This window comes from Lipophrys pholis (assembly GCF_963383615.2).
Source record: "Lipophrys pholis genome assembly, chromosome: 13".
NCBI classification, from domain to species: domain Eukaryota; kingdom Metazoa; phylum Chordata; class Actinopteri; order Blenniiformes; family Blenniidae; genus Lipophrys; species Lipophrys pholis.
The window spans coordinates 19,587,423-19,603,726 of NC_137632.1; the positions used below are offsets into that span (position 1 = coordinate 19,587,423).

General features: G+C 41.3%; 1 protein-coding gene across 2 annotated transcripts; it reads right to left on the reverse strand.

Annotated features, from left to right (window-relative positions):
* Window positions 1-457: 457 nt before the first annotated feature.
* Window positions 458-5,176, reverse strand: LOC308118437 (melanoregulin). Of its 2 annotated transcripts, XR_013935885.1 has the most exons (6): window positions 4,864-5,102; window positions 4,513-4,768; window positions 1,701-1,791; window positions 1,303-1,469; window positions 1,046-1,198; window positions 458-580 (listed from the first exon to the last, which is right to left on the reverse strand). XR_013935885.1 is itself a non-coding variant. In XM_080477848.1 (5 exons), exons 1-5 carry the CDS (start codon window positions 4,938-4,940, stop codon window positions 1,121-1,123), a joined length of 669 nt encoding a protein of 222 aa, XP_080333974.1. In that variant the 5' UTR covers window positions 4,941-5,176; the 3' UTR covers window positions 458-1,120. The 2 variants fall into 2 exon arrangements, 1 of the variants encoding a protein (XP_080333974.1); XM_080477848.1 differs by having other exon boundaries at window positions 458-1,198; window positions 4,864-5,176.
* Window positions 5,177-16,304: the final 11,128 nt, after the last annotated feature.

Here is a 16,304-nt window from a genome sequence, read left to right on the forward strand (position 1 = left end):
ATAATTTTTTTGGTTTTTCAGTCATTACATCCAGGAAGCCTTCTTTGTGTGGGAGCGAGTGAAGCGCCAGTCTATGTAGGTTATCCAGCTCCTGGGGCCTCACATCCTTTTCTTAAGAATAAGGTCCCACCTCAAACCCTGGAACAAAAATTGTACCAAATAAAAAACAACACAATCCTCCCTTAGCAACTCCAGAAACAGCTTTTTCCCACGTGAGATCATACGAGTCCTTCAGCGATGGAGCCTCCCTTTGCTCTTTCACCAACTCCAAACACAAAGATCAGCTGGCAACGGAAATGTAAATGATTTGAACTGATGTTTGCAAAGTTTCGTCTGTTTTCGTGTGCGTTTACGCTCCTAAAAGTCACATTTGCTCGTGACAAAGAATTTTGAATAAACAATTGACAGACAATTCCTCAGATAGCAGCAACAAAAGACACAACTTTGGAGGAAGATTGGTACAAAATGTGTAGGTGAATCTTGACTTTTAATACAATCAAAAATAAATTTCCATCCTGCAACAACTCTTGTTGATGTGGACCATTCACATGTTTCTGCTCTGTACAAGGATGAAACAGTCCTGAAGAAATGATGAAATATTCTTTAAAACAACATAAAACATTGATACAATTCATATTTGCCTGAAGTCTTATTTGAAAAATAGGAACACTGAAGGAAATTGGCTGTGGGGATATCTATGTTAGGCAAAAAAACGAATGGTTAAGAGCTGATGTATGTGAGAAAGTCTACAAAATTAGACAATTACTGTATATGGCACATGACAGCAGGTAAAACATAAATGAAAATACACAGATAGAAATATTAACAATATAAAAACACATTGTTGGTGAATTGTTCTCAGTGATGATGTGTTTATTAAAAGTGCCCTGAAACGACTCTGTTGTATTTGGCGCTATATAAATAAAGGTAAATGGAATTGAAATGAAAGCAAAGCGACTCCGTTCACAGATTTAGATAAACTTCTACAATTATCGTAAAAGTAAATATAGTGACAAAGTTATCTGTCAAATAGTGTCACAATTACCTCCACAGGCTTCGTTTACTTATTTTCTTAATTTCTACACCTTTATTTCCGCCGCCTGTTTGTTTTCCTCCTCTGTCAGCCATCTTTCCCGGGATATTTCTCCTTTGCCAGCCGCACAAATTCCTCGGCACTGTCCAGAGAAACCAGGCGATCCTGCAAAGGGACATTAGATAACACAAATTCATATCCACTCCAAAAATAGTATCGACCTTTTTTTAAGCAAGGTATAATGAGAAAGCGTGTGTGTGAGTGTGCACCATGACAAAGAGGTATCTGTTCTGGTGCTCCGTTCCAGGAGGGAATAGAGAAGTGTGGTCCAGCAGCTGCTTCAGTAGCTGTGTGGCCTTGTCAAGATGCTCTGGATCCCGGCTGAAGTGACTCTGTCTGTTCACGCACAGCAAGTTATCCACCTCGCACTGATAGCCTGCGGAGAGAGGGGAGCGCTGAGCAGCTTCTAGGGTAAGCGGGTCAAAAGAGTGAGCTAAACACAATACTGTTAATCAATGTGATTCCAGACATCCTGCTCTTCATGATATACTGAGCAGGCTGGTGCAAGATACTGGCGGGAAAAAAAAAGAAATACTTAAAATTACAAGAAACAACTTTCTAACAACTCAACAGAGGGTGCGAGGAAGTAGACGTCGCAGAGTCTCACCGAGCCGCAGCAGGATTTTCCTCCATCGAGATCTGACTTCCCGTCTGGCATACCGCAATGTGTGTATGTCGTAATTTAGCTTCTCCCATTCCTGCAAGCAAATAACACAAATACAGCGCAACGTGAGAAGGTTTCACCCCCATGTGGTAAAGCACTGTTACCTGTTGTTGTTACACTTAATCCTTGAGAGAATGTGAATGTGATCGTTAATTTCTTGTCATTCATTCTTCCACGGCAACACAGCAATGTTTTTAGGATTCCTTGTGTACAGATAAAGTTGAGCTGAGGCTTTACATTAAAACCCAGCAATTTGTTGTCAACATAGTTTTATTTTTTGTTTAGAAAAAACAGGCTCTCAGGCTATCAACAAATGGATCATGACTATTATAGAAACATTTGTACCTTATCATGGGCAGTTAAAATTTATTTAGTTCTTGTGGGTGTAAAGATTCACGATTTTTCCCAACAAAAAATACATAAATTGCCAAAATGATCCAACTGACAATGGCTGAACTCCATTTTGCATGGCTCGGTATAACATTTAAAGTTGGTACAAAATGTTTTCAGGAACTAATATACAGTATTTTCCTGCTTTGGCTCATGACAATACAATTCAAACTACTTATACGAAACAGGCAGTGTTTGAAGCACTTTCTTCTCTGATGATGAATTACAAATGTAATTGTGCAGAGATGTAACAGACCTGGCATGTCCTCCTTTGCTTAATTGTTTTAGGGTTTTTTTTGTTTTGTTTTTTGATAATGCAACCATTCTGTTTGTTGGTCCTGGGAATAAAAACAGTCTCGCACCATGCTGAGATTGCTTCACTGAATATTCTCTTTGACTGGCCAGTCAGGCTGCTGGCCTACATCTCCATTAAGGAATTCATTTATTTGCACAATGTGGCCAGTGTGTCTGGCAGCCTGTTGTTCGCCACATGAAGACCGTCACATGTTCACCAGACTCCGGCTCTCACTGGGAGTTTGACTGAGCTGCAGTCCAAACGGCCTCATGGTGTCTTCGTTCTGTTGGTTCCTCTTGGTTCCTCTTGGTTTAAGATGCAACCAACTGAATGGAGATAAGATACGGCCACGTTTTCTACATGTCAGTGCTGCAAGATGTTGGATCCATCCATCCATCCATCCATCCATCCATCCATCCATCCATATATACAGTGTATATCTATATCTATATCCATCTATCTATCTATCTATCTATCTATCTATCTATCTATCTATCTATCTATCTATCTATCTATCTATCTATCTATCTATCTATCTATCTATCTATCTATCTATCTATCTATCTGTCTATTCTGTAAGTATCTTTCATTCGAGTGTGTTTGAGTATACAAGCCCTATAATAGTAATTTACAACCATACAATTTTGTCCCCATAAGATATTGTAGGTCAGACATCACACACACAGACACACACACACACACACACACACACACACACACACACACACACACACACACACACACACACACACACACACACACACACACACACACACACTCACACACGCGCACAGAGGTACAGTATCTCTAATGCTGTATAATTAGTCAATAAACTGCCGTGTGTGAGAGGCATTGGTTCCCTGATTGAGTAAATGAATTAAAACGCATGTTCCCTCAGTATGTCTACTGTCTGGTGTGTTCCCTCATACAGTCTGTGGATGTGTGTGTTCAGCCGTTCAGGCCGTTTATAGCTGTTTTAGACAGAGTTTCTCTTTTTATATAAAAGCTGATTGATGTCCACAACATGTACTGTGCTAACCTTTATAGTTGATGTGTTGCGAAGATAACAATGATTTCTGTGTGACAGTGTTGACAAGTGATTATTTAGGCAGAGATACAGCATCTCGGATCACTTTTATATCATTGCATTTTCTCTTAATGCTATTATGTCGACATCAGATATTTTAGAATGTAGGTCAAGTTAATTTACTGATGTAACCATCATGACAGTGAATCAAAAGCTTCTTTGAGAATCCCATCGGTGTACTCTTTCTTTTTTTGATTATTACATTACAGAGCTCCAGTGGAACAGATAATGAATGGAGACTGGATTACTAGATTACAGTAAAACCACCTGGCTCTCACACATGTGTGGATTCTCTTACAGGGATGTGGCTGTGAAGACTCTTTGTCCACAGGTCAACTTCAGGTTTCTCACTGGTATTTTCTTTTTCTTTCCTTCTTTCCTTCTTTCCTTCTTTCCTTCTTTCTTTCTTTCTTTCTTTCTTTCTTTCTTTCTTTCTTTCTTTCTTTCTTTTTCTTTCTTTCTTTCTATACTTTTTACCAGCCTTCTTCCATCCTCACCTTTGTAATCTAATTAATTTGATTTCAATCATTTCCTTTTCCATCGATCGTCAGTTTTACTTTATCCATCAATTCTTTCCTTCCTTTCTTCGATAAAGCCTCTTTATTAACACATTTCACTTTTTTTTTTTTCCACTTAATGATCGAACACCTCGAGCAATGAAAGCATTAATCAAAAAACATGTCCCTTAAGAATGCCAATATTTTTGACTTGGTGGACTCACATCACATACGATGGCAGCAATCAACCTGTTTATCTTACACCAAACAAATAGTAAAGACACAAAGATACAAATGAATAAAAAGATAACAGACAAACAGAGTACCGTATTCAGTCCCACGTGAAATAAGACTTTAAAGTGTGGTTTATTCAACACCTTGAAGAGGCGACTTTCTTCCTCTAGGCTTCGTCTATGTGTTTATTTTAGCTTTGTGTTTATTCCACCTCACATTCCTCATTGTGTATTGCAACATGCTCTCCATTACCTCTGTAGCCTCGTCTGTCTTGTCTCTCATGCTGATGAACGCCTGCAGCTCTCTGTCCGATCCACGTCTGACAGGGGAGTCGCCGATTCGGTTTGTGGCGGTCCACATTTCTGCAGAGCTCCTCTGGCTTTGCTGGGTTCTCCATGGACTCCCTCTTGAATTCAAAGGCCCAAATAGGCTCTCCTCCTCCGTGTCACTATCGCTGGAGTCACTGGATAGATGTGCAGGTGGTCTTGAAGTGGTGGAGTGGCGCATACTGGACATAAAGGCAGAAGACACGCATGAGATTACTGCTGTAAAAGATGGCTTTGATTGAGTTACATTACAGTGTCTGGCAGGTGTTCATCTCACCGCAAAATTGCACTCTTCTCTTCTCGGTTGTGTTTCACATAGTAGCGGAAGCAGCAGGTTGTCAAATTGGCACCCATTGACACCCGGAGGAATGTCAGTCCCAAAATTGTAACAGGTTTTCTCCAAAAACCCTCTAGAAATTTAGATGAACTGGTAACTCCTCATTTGCAAATGTCCGAGAACAAAAATCTGGGCTGCATTGTGACTCGGTGTGTTCTTCCTCCAGTCCTGGCTGGAATGTGAGGCTTTCCTGGCCCGACTGAAAGCAGCCTGTCAATTACATTATTCACGTGAAAAGAAACAGGACAACAACAACACACACACACACACACACACACACACACACACACACACACACACACACACACACACACACACACACACACACACACACACACACACACACACACACACACACACACACACACACACACACACACACACACACACACAGGGACAGCCCATGGATGAATAGGACATTTATTCAACAACTCCTGATGGTGCTGAACGCATTACTCAGAGTCTCTCCCTCTCTCTCTCTCTCTCTCTCTCTCTCTCTCTCTCTCTCTCTCTCTCTCTCTCTCGCTACACATGGCTGCAGAACATGAGCTTCCGTCTGCACTTCAGATTTTACAATAACGCACGATGGAATTATGTTTAACTTCGGTTATTGTGAATGTGCACACCCATGTTTGCAGGAGCAAGAGCAGAGAAGCTGAGTAAGAAATCAAGTGTCGGTTTATGTAACTTTACTGGCATTCTACTTCATGTAAGGTACGGCTTCGTTTAGGATTTCCTTTAGGTGATAAATACTGTTCCCTATTTTTTATTTTTTTTTAAACATTACAAAAGCTCTTATTTCAGCATGATGACCAAGGTTTAAGACCTGCAGACAAGTGTGTGACAGTAGTGTCAGTGTTGTCAGATCAACAACAGCATGAAGAGGAGTCACAGCAGGGAGCAGGGTTCCGCCTGATTATCAAGTCATTTATTGACATAGGTGAATTTCATTCATTTTGTGCAAGGATACCTATCAATTTTGGGGAGAAAAAAAGTTTATAGCATTGTACATAGCAGCAGCAATGAAGATCTGTTAGGGGTTTTGGTGTGTCTAAACGTTTGGATTAATTTCTATTGAGTTTATGTTTCTCATAGATCCCAGCCAATTTGTTTTTGTTTTATTTGCAATTCACATGGAATTGGTGATGGTGAAAATACCACCTGGTGTGAGTCTCGGTGTGGGGGCCCTGTTTCTGCAGCGTTTGCATGTTCTCCCTGTGCACAAGTGAGTGTTCTCTGGGTCTTCTGGTTTCAACCAAAAACACGAATTTGGGGTTAAATCATGACTCTAAAATTGTCCACTAATGTGTGACTGTCTTTATCGCTGTGGTTATTTACTAGAGACCTGTTCAGATTGTATTCACCCTCTACACAGGATCTATTGCATATCTCCATCTCCATCTTATTATGGATGGACTGCTATATATGGTCCACGCCTGAGAGTGGCTTGCTCATGAAAGGTCGGTACAGTCAGGTAATATTTGCATTAAATATAGTAGATATTTCAGGGATATATGACTGTTTCAAATGCCGCCCTCTGATTTGATCATGAACTCATAAAAAAACCAAGAAAAGGTTGCAGCACTATATTATTACTACAATGGGGCGGCTGTGGCTCACTAGGTAGAGAGGTCGTCCTTCAATTGGAAGGTTGCAAATTCCATTCCCCATCTCTCCCTGTCCACATATCGGAGCGTCCTTGAGCAAGAAAATGAACCCCAAACTGCTCCCATTGAATGGATAGCAAGCCTTACCTGTGGCAGCCACATTCTAGTCTAGTCTAGTCTATTCTATTCGATTCGATTTACGCCTCATATTTACTGAAACTACAAATAGTGCCCAGAAGGGGGCAGTATTGTCCCGTCTCACTCATGCAGGTCTTTTCTTAAACATGTATGTATCTGATTTGTCTTCTCAAGCTGTGTCTGTTTGACCGTTTCATGAAACATGAAACACTCTAAGATTTCTTGATTTGCAGTCAAGTGCGTGTCTTATCAGTTCCACGTGAATACAAAAATACACATTTCATTTCAGAGCGTTTCACTTTGGCTCCTCTGTTTTATGCAAACTGAGTTTATTTTGTGTTTGAAGGTTGTTTTGTGAGTGTCATCAAGATTTGAGAAAAGGTAAAATATTTCTCTCTTCTGCTTAACTGCTAAGTACTATAATAGAGCTATATTCTCAGAAAATCAGAAAATGTGTTAGAATTAGTATATACATGAGTATACTATTGTATAAATGTCTGGTTATTAGCTCAACAAATTGATATTGTTCCTCAGAGTGATTAAGTCGGTCTTGGATCTATTCATGTGCCCTGTGAAGGACTAGATTCAGGGTTTACTCAAGCAGATGCTATGCAAATGTCACTTGTACTATTGTTAAAGTTATTCACTACAAGCCCGCAGAACCAACAAACACAAGGCAGAGGTCACAACGTTGTGACCCTACATGTCATTATTCAAATCTTAGGCTTTATTTATTTTTGCAAAAGAAATGACTCTTCTTCTGGTTTGAAATGTTGAGTTGGAAAAGTCTGTTTATAGTTTCTCCAGGACGTGTTTGCACAGACCCCGTCGGTTTCCGCTGAGAAGTTTACAGGTTCCCCCTCGAACATCCTCTCTGTCTTTCTCTTTCTCTCTGAGATTTATATTTCCAGGGTGTCTTCTCCCCTGCTGCCTCAGTCACCGCTCGACCACCAGCTTACAAACACACACACACACACACACACACACACACACACACACACACACACACACACACACACACACACACACACACACACACACACACACACACACACACACACACACACACACACACACACACACACACACACACACACACACACACACACACACACACAGAGTCAATGACAGTGTGACATTGACATACTGCAGTTGCATATCTTATGTGAGGTTGACTGATGGAATACTCACCCAGATGGCTGTTGCCTAAAGGTGTGTGTGTGTGTGTGTGTATGTGTGTGTTTGTGTGCGTGCGTGCGTGCGTGCGTGTGTGTGTGTGTGTGTGTGCGCACATCCTCAGAAATACCACTAAACACAGGAAGGCCTAACTCACCTTATGGAGACCAAGAGGTCCACATTCTCCACATACTCCACATTCTGATAGATAGATATTTTAGAATTAACACTATAAGGTTACTTTGAGGTTTAGATCAGGTCAGACATCAGCCATTGAGTCAATTTTGGTTTCACAGCTTATGAGAAGAAAAAAGTCATTTGAACCACATTCCAATGATAAATAATTTGTGATTGCAGTAATGAATCTAACATTTTTATATAATTAGTCACCAATATTGTAATGCATCCTTGTTTCATAAGTATTCAGACACAATTGGGCTCTCTGGAAGTGAGCATGATATTTGTGATCACATATCCCCGGTTCACATGATTAAACTTAGGGTAAGATACTAAATACCAATGGAGAAACCACAAGTAATGCTGTCTAAACATGAATATGTGTACTTTACCCCAAAAGACTATATGAAAACAGACCAGACTTGTAGGAATCGGCAGACCTAATGAAGCCTTGAAAGCTGGACCCCTCAAAGTTTCACCTATTTTCAAGAGTCCATGCAAACTCTGGCAGCTTTCGAAGGGTTAAGATGAAGCGTCATGGCGAAGGTCCCAGTATGGATGGATTGAACTTAGAGTCAGGTCCAATGGGTTTCAGAAACTGACTGGACCTCACAACTGATGCTTTGCCTGTGTGTTTGAGTAGCAGTGAAAAATAGAATTATATTCCAGCTCACATGAAAACTCGACAGAACAGACAGAGAGGTCAAACATCAGGGGACCCAAAGAATAAGAAGTAGGAACACAGACATGCACACACTCAAACACAACCCTTTAGGGAGCAAAACTCTTCCCTGCTCCATCACTTACATTCAAGAAATATAATCACACATGACTCGGTGAGACAGAGCAGAACTTCCTGACACACACACACACACGCACACACACACACACACACACACGCACAAACACACACGTTAATGTCAGAACTGGGCACGGATTCAGAGACACAGATTGAAGGTGATTATAATTCAAAGTGAAGTCTGGCTAGTTTACTTATCTTCATTGTGTGTGTGTGTGTGTGTGTGTGTGTGTGTGTGTGTGTGTGTGTGTGTGTGTGTGTGTGTGTGTGTGTGTGTGTGTGTGTGTGTGTGTGTGTGTGTGTGTGTGTGGTTAAGCACTCATCTAGGTAGGATGGGGGGCGGGGGGGGGGGGGGGGGGGGTGTTCACAGCATGGACATATAAATCATAAAGATGGGGGAAGTGAGAGAGAAAGGAAGAAGAAATAAAGCCTAACCAACGAGGATGAGGTGGTGGGAGATGAGAAATGACATGCAAAGAGGGGCACAGGAAGGCAGTAAAAGTAGGGAAACCTGGAGAAAGCACAACATGTGAAAGATAGTAATGATTTACACACATGCACAGGCAGCAGTGACGCGCATACAATTTTTCCAATGAAGAAAAGAAACATTTACAAATACACCAGTTCGCCAGTTAAATGTCATCTAAACTTGTTCAAAAACTCTCAATTTGTTCCACTGATACTGTAGTTGTGAACAAAATACGCCTAAGCACAAGAGACTCTTTCAAAGCAAAGAATGTTGATTTTAAAACAGAGCAGCAGTCACAAAGACGAAGTAAAACATTTTATGGAAACGTGTGAGACAGCCAGACGTGTTGCTGTCATTTTTAATTAGCATAAAACTTCAAATAATGGCACATAGCTGAATTCTACCACACGTCTGTGAAATGCATCCATTTGGAAGCGGGCCTGCGTTTCTTTCACTCAGGACTCCTAAATCCTTGAATAAATATGGATTATCATATCATGAAGTGACCAGATTAGAAACTCTTTCAAGACATTGGCATTCTCATGGACTCCTTGGTCTATTTCTTGAATTTCTTTTTAAATGAAACGTATTCAATAATTTTGCTGATGAAAACCCTCGTGAGAAAAATAAGGCAAGGATTTCAGGGTTTTTTTTTAAATCAAAATTTGGAATTTCATCATTGAATCTAATGATAGAGTTGAAATACACCGTGGAAGAAAATGTTACACCTTTTACCCTTCAGATATTTTCACTCCATTTACTCCCATTATAACGTGACATTTTGAACCCACTGTAATTTTAGTATTAAAGGTTGTTTCACTGAAGCTTTTTTTCCCCCACTTTCCTGTTAAATTTCTGACTATTGCTTGGCAACAGAATACATGATTACAACTGAAATGGTCTGGGTGTGTTGGTAATGATGTAAAAAACAATTTTAAAAATCATAATGTCTTTGGTTCAATTTTTATTCTGTGTGTGTGTGTGTGTGTGTGTGTGTGTGTGTGTGTGTGTGTGTGTGTGTGTGTGTGTGTGTGTGTGTGTGTGTGTGTGTGTGTCATGGTCCACTTTTGGTTTCTTGTGTTATTTTATGGTTCTCTCGTTCATTTCAGGCTCCCTGACTTCCCCTTCTTGTCTCTGATTGCTGTTTCCTGCCCTGATGTGTTTCACCTGTGCCTGAGTGTGTGATTGTCTTCACACGGTGGCTGTGGACTACAAGAGGGGTCTTCTTCTGTATGTTGGTTTATCTGTGTCCCTTGTGGGTTGCTTTCCAGTGTCCCAGCGGTAGTCTTCCGTGATTGCGAGGGTTTTGTTTTGGGAACTTTGGTTGTTGGAGCCAATAAATTGAGCTGCTGTTCCACAAATAGCAACGTGTGGTGTCTTGGGTCCACCTTGAAGTTGATCATCTGTTTTGAGGTTGTGAACTTCAAACATGAATTGAAATAACACAAAGGACTTCAAATGTCCCTTCCGGCCTGGTTTTCCACTGGAAAGATACAGCGACAAGAAGCCGATGCCGCTGGTGAGTCTCACCGCTAGAATTAATTTTAGAAGTGAAACAGTGACGTGTCTCTTAATATTCAACTATAACACAACCAGTGCACTGACCAGTGTATATCAAGCCTTCTATAAAAGGTTTATTTGATCAATTTAAAAGTTTTTCTTGATCAGAATGTGGATTCAGTTAATCACAGCCAACTAACAAGATGGCGTTTGTTTAGGTTCAACCTTTCAGGGTGAATCGATATCGCTAATATCCAATTATCTGTGTATGTACTTGCTATAGGAGCATGAATTCAACCACCACCCTTGCTTCTTTGTGCTGATTTTCTATGGCGCATTTGAGCCCCTTTCAAACTTCAAACTTCTGACTTCTGACATGTGCATCGGCCACATGCACTCAAATGATGAATAGAAGTGTGTGTGTGAAAGGGCCAGCCCACTGTAGCCCAATGGGACATCGTTTCCACATTCCTTTATTCCTAATCGACGTAGATGGCAACTTTTTTTTTTAACACACTCCCACCAGTGATCAGCGAGAATCATCCCGTGCTTCATAACCGTCACAGGAATCAATGTGGATGGCACCGTCTTCTGTATCTCCTGATCATTACGGCAGGTGATCAATAACGCACGGCCATCATAAGTGAACCTTCTATGATGGTGGTGGATCTGTGTGAAGCCACATGTCAGACATGCGGGCGGAGGAAGCGCACAAAACGCAGACAAAACAATCTGAAGGTTGAGTGGGAATATTCTACTATTTTACCAAGGATATTAAAGGCTGCAAGTCTTGACAAATGCCTGTACTTTTGGTTGTCGGAGGAAAAAAAATCTCTTTCCCCCCCAAAAAAATGAAGGTCTAGGAAAATGTAGTGTTTCTCCTGTCCCAGTTGTTAGGAGGTTATTAATGTTATTTACCAGAATGAACTTTCTGAATGAGCCCAGCTTCCTCTCAGGCCTGTGACTAATTCAAAAATGTTTTGAAAATCGAAATCTCTTGTTGTTCAGTTCATATTAGCATCTCTCTTCCCTCGATGTAGTTCTTTGTCTTGGACCTGGTGTTGTTCTAACATTTGAAGCTGACAGGTCCATTTCATTCATGAGCAATTGCATCTTGTTGAACCCTGAAACAAGCCACGACCAATTCTTCCCTTCCGACTTCCTGCTCGGCACATTTGCTCTAACTGTTGACCTTACTTCTTTCTCCACATGAGATAACTATGAAAATAACTCACTGCCATTTCTTTCCATCTTTTCTACCTACAGGGGAACGGACTAGGAAATGAGACGCGGGACGTGGACTGATGGAGAGGGTATGAGGAATATCACGGTGGAACAGAAAGCGGTAGACAAACTAACAGGGACCACACAGCAATCACGGTAGTCACAGACCATCACCCGGAGGAGGAGGTGACCAAACCATCTGTGTCTCTGTCCGCCTTCAGCACAGGAAATAGGCAATATAGTTCTAATACACTGGGGCGACACACACAGAGGGCTCTTTCAAAGGTTTCTGTTTGGATATCATTTTTGGTTCGTGTGCAGGCTGGAACTCGACCTGGGTGGACATGTGTGACACTTGTTGTGTCTGAGTATTTAGAAGATTACTATATCATGCACCTGGATATTCTGAAGTTTTTGCCTCTTTGTCTAACAGGTCCAATTCCCCATGCCAACGGACCACACACATGGTTATTAATGACATGTGTATGTTGTGGCAATTTTTTTGAAAATGCAGTTCGTCTTATCAATTGTAACTCTGTTCTTTGATATCGTATTGGATTTATGCACTTGTTTCACCGTCAATGTCTCACCTTGATGATTCAGTTGTTTCTTGCGGAGCTCCTTATTCTGTGTGTACGGTGTCAATCATGTCTGCGGTCCATTGATCAGACTTACTGAAATTTACCGCAGTTTAAAAAAGACAAAAAAAAAAAAAAACCTACTGCTGGTCTTTATGTTTGTTTGCATACCAAGAGTTGTATGATTATTGCAGTTAAAAGCAGGTTAGGCAGATTAGATTGATCAATGTAGAAGGCAAAATATGAATTCACTCATTTGTTTCACACTCACTGACCTGATGTGTCGAGGGTTTTGTTTTGTTGTTTTTTTGTTTTTATGTTCGAGGGGTCCAAAACAAGAGCCACTTCATAAACATGCATACATTTTTATCCACAATTTTTCTTTTTGAAGACTCGCATGGCTACATTATCTCATTTGAGTTTGAGGGCCGATATATAGAATCTGAAGAGACGAGTACTTTTAATGTCGTCTGTTGCTGTACTGTCCTGTGCCCCTAGATGGCACTGTTGAATAGCAGAGATTTGTTTGGCATTCATCAAGTGGAGCAGTGTTGAGAACTATTTGCAGCATAGTATGCACAAATCTACTTGACTTAGAATTAAAATTATTACTTTTTTTTTGCATGTAAAGGAAATGATTAACAGGAGCATGAGGGACGCTGTTGGGTGAATGTGGAACTGTTTTGTTACTATCATGAAAGACAGCATGCCAAAATGCACACACGACTTATAAGCTATTTTACCAAAGTGAGACTTTAACACATAAAATAATCCATCTTTGATTTTAAGTTTAATTCATATACGATGTGCTTCAAACTACATTAAAAAAAAAAAATTGTGTCATGCTAAACAAGAATCAGAGCTTTTCCTGTTTTGGATCTGTGGATGTTTCCCAAATGATACAAGCTAAATATCAAAGGTCTCATCTTCGTCTGACTCTTTCTCACCCACTCTCTGCACACATGTGTGTAGGCGTGTGTGGGCGGTGGTTCACACAAATGAGCATACGACTGTGAACTCGAGCTGGATTTCTATTCACCAGCACGTTCGGTGAAATGCTGATTTTTCTTTGTTTCTCTGATGAAACGGGTTGCGAGTCGGCAGCTTTAATTTCCTCACCGTCTTCACTGACATGTCCCCATTGTTTCCGTCTCTTCACCTTTCTTCCCACTGTCGGCATGTGGGGAGTTTTGTGATGTCAAAACTTATTCAAGTCGTAGACATTCGCTCATTGAGAAACACCAATCCGCACAAACACAAACCACACGCCGCGGTAGTAAAGGAATAATTCTTTGAGGGTAATCGGCCGTGGATATGCACACAGTGTAGTGGAGATGTGTTAGGCTGTCCCCCTGAGGAGAGTGTGCCCTTTAGCCTATAATATCCCCGCATCTGTCTGGGTGTCATCATTTCTCATGCTGCCGGGTTGATGGTGGAAGACATTCGGGGCCCAATGAGACCAAGAAATCATTCAGGTTGCTTGCTAATGGTGTAGACAATAACCTGGCAGAATGAAAGAAAGCATTAACACTGCAGCGGGGCACTGGATGTGAATTAACGTCTCTAAAGGTCCAGCGTGTAGGATATAGGTCGGTCTATTCAGAGAGATGGAATATAGTATTCAAAGCCGCGTTTTCATTAATACATAATGAGGTGAAATTACAAATCATTGTGTTTTCTCCTGCTAAGAATGAGCCCTTTATGACCACAAAGGGAACGCATTCACTGTGTAGTTGAGGTAGCTTAGAAAGTCTAACAGCAGCTCTGTGTTTGATGCTTGGAAGTAGACTTGTATTCACTGAAGCTCATATCTCACTCAAATTGTGAACCGAGTTCAATAAAGGAGTCTCTGAAATATCTTGAAATGTTCACAGGTGTTTGCATTTTCCCAGCATGCATTGCAGGCCCTTGAAATGTGTCTCTTTGGAGAACTTTTTTTTTTCTTTTTCATTTATTCTTAAAATATTCTAATAGTCATATCGCAGATCCCTCAAACCTATCTTGAACCCTTATTGGTTTAGTTTTTGAAAGTTAGAAGAAGTTACACATGGACCTTCAGCATGTCTGTCTGATCTTCATCCATCTGCTGATTCAGCAGATTCTGCTCTTCTGTAAGAACTCTATTAAGCTTGACGTCTGACGAACAGATGCCTCTACTGGAGAGGAAAACTCTTTTTTCGATGGTCAATTTTTGATTGGCTCCCTTAACAGTTGGGCGACAGTTGGGCCCGTGCAAGATGGTCGTGATTTGATTCGGCGACTGTTGTGTGAATATTGAGCGAGTATCGCGTGACACATACGAACTCCAGATGTGTGATGTCCCTGCAACATAAGAAAAACACCAGTTCAGTGTGATTTTAACAGTGACAGCTGCTGCTGCGGCTTTCTCACATCTTCGTCTCTTCAACCAGTGGCGAGTCTTTACAGCCTTGTGATTGAGGGGCTCTGGTTGCGGTTTGCAATTTCACCATGAATTGTTACAAAATCTTCAACCGTATTCCTCAATATTGATCAGTGCGTGTGTGCGTGCGTAGATGCATTTTTCCCCCTGTAGACTGAAGAATGTGCTTTTCATTTTGGTCCTATGGTGAAAGGTGCAGATTAAAAACAGACAAATGTTCGTATTTGTCTGGTAAAATTTATATTTCTCCAATTTTGTCATATTAATCAGACATAGGTAGAGGCACAGGGAGAAATTTGGCTGTCAAGTCTTCAGTTGCCCCGTATTTGACATCAGCAACCTGTTAGTTGCCCTCAGGTATTTCTATAGATGCAAATCTTTCCCTTCTTTAATAGAGTATGTGTTAAATCAACAAAACAGGGCAATGACTGTTGTAATTGGCTGAAATATTGTAGGGAAAATGCTTTTCGATGGCGCGCTCCACTGTTGAAGGTTAAAAAGAGCGCTTTTGATTGGACGGTTGAGGTCAAAGGTGGGACTGGTTGGACAGATGACGCTAACTCAACCTGGCACTTGATGCTACGGAGGCTGAATAGACTCTCGCCGAACACACGAGCGAAGAGGGTTGACACAGAAATACACACACCATTAATATAGTTTAGCGAGCCTCTGTGCATACAGACTACCTGTTTAAACCAATCATTACCTTGCCGCTGGCTCATGTGTAACGCCGAGGAGCAGAAGCCGTGGATTGATGGATTGATGGAGGAAACCCAGAGAGGGAGGGTTCAATGGAGGAAGGGAAAGAGAGGGATACATTCCGTTGTGTCCTGCAATATATAGCACATGGTGCTGCCGGAGAGATCTGGTGTGCCTTATTTTGCAGCAAGGGATTGTGAGGGGAGCAGCTTGTAGAATGCAACAAAGAAGAAATGACTAAATAAGAGCGGCAGGGGCTTTAACATTCAGAAACGGGACGACGGGACGAGTAAATAAGTGGTGAGAGGAGGACGGGTGGACTGGTGAATGTTTTTGATTTAGAGGAGAGAAGCACAACTGACAAATGGGCGAGAAAATGGAACAAAGACACAATGACGGCAGGGTGTGGCGCTGCAGAGGGTTGAGTTGGGTGAAAAAAAGAGGAGAGATGTAAAGCTGAGATAAAGAGGGATGAAAAAGTGTAAGAGTGGGAGGGATCAAACCGGCTGGACAGATGGCCGGTGTGGGGAGTAATGTGTTGTAAGGGAGGAGGAAGAAGGTAAGTACATGGTAGGAATGAAGCGGCGTCGGACGTGGGTGATAAATGATGAAC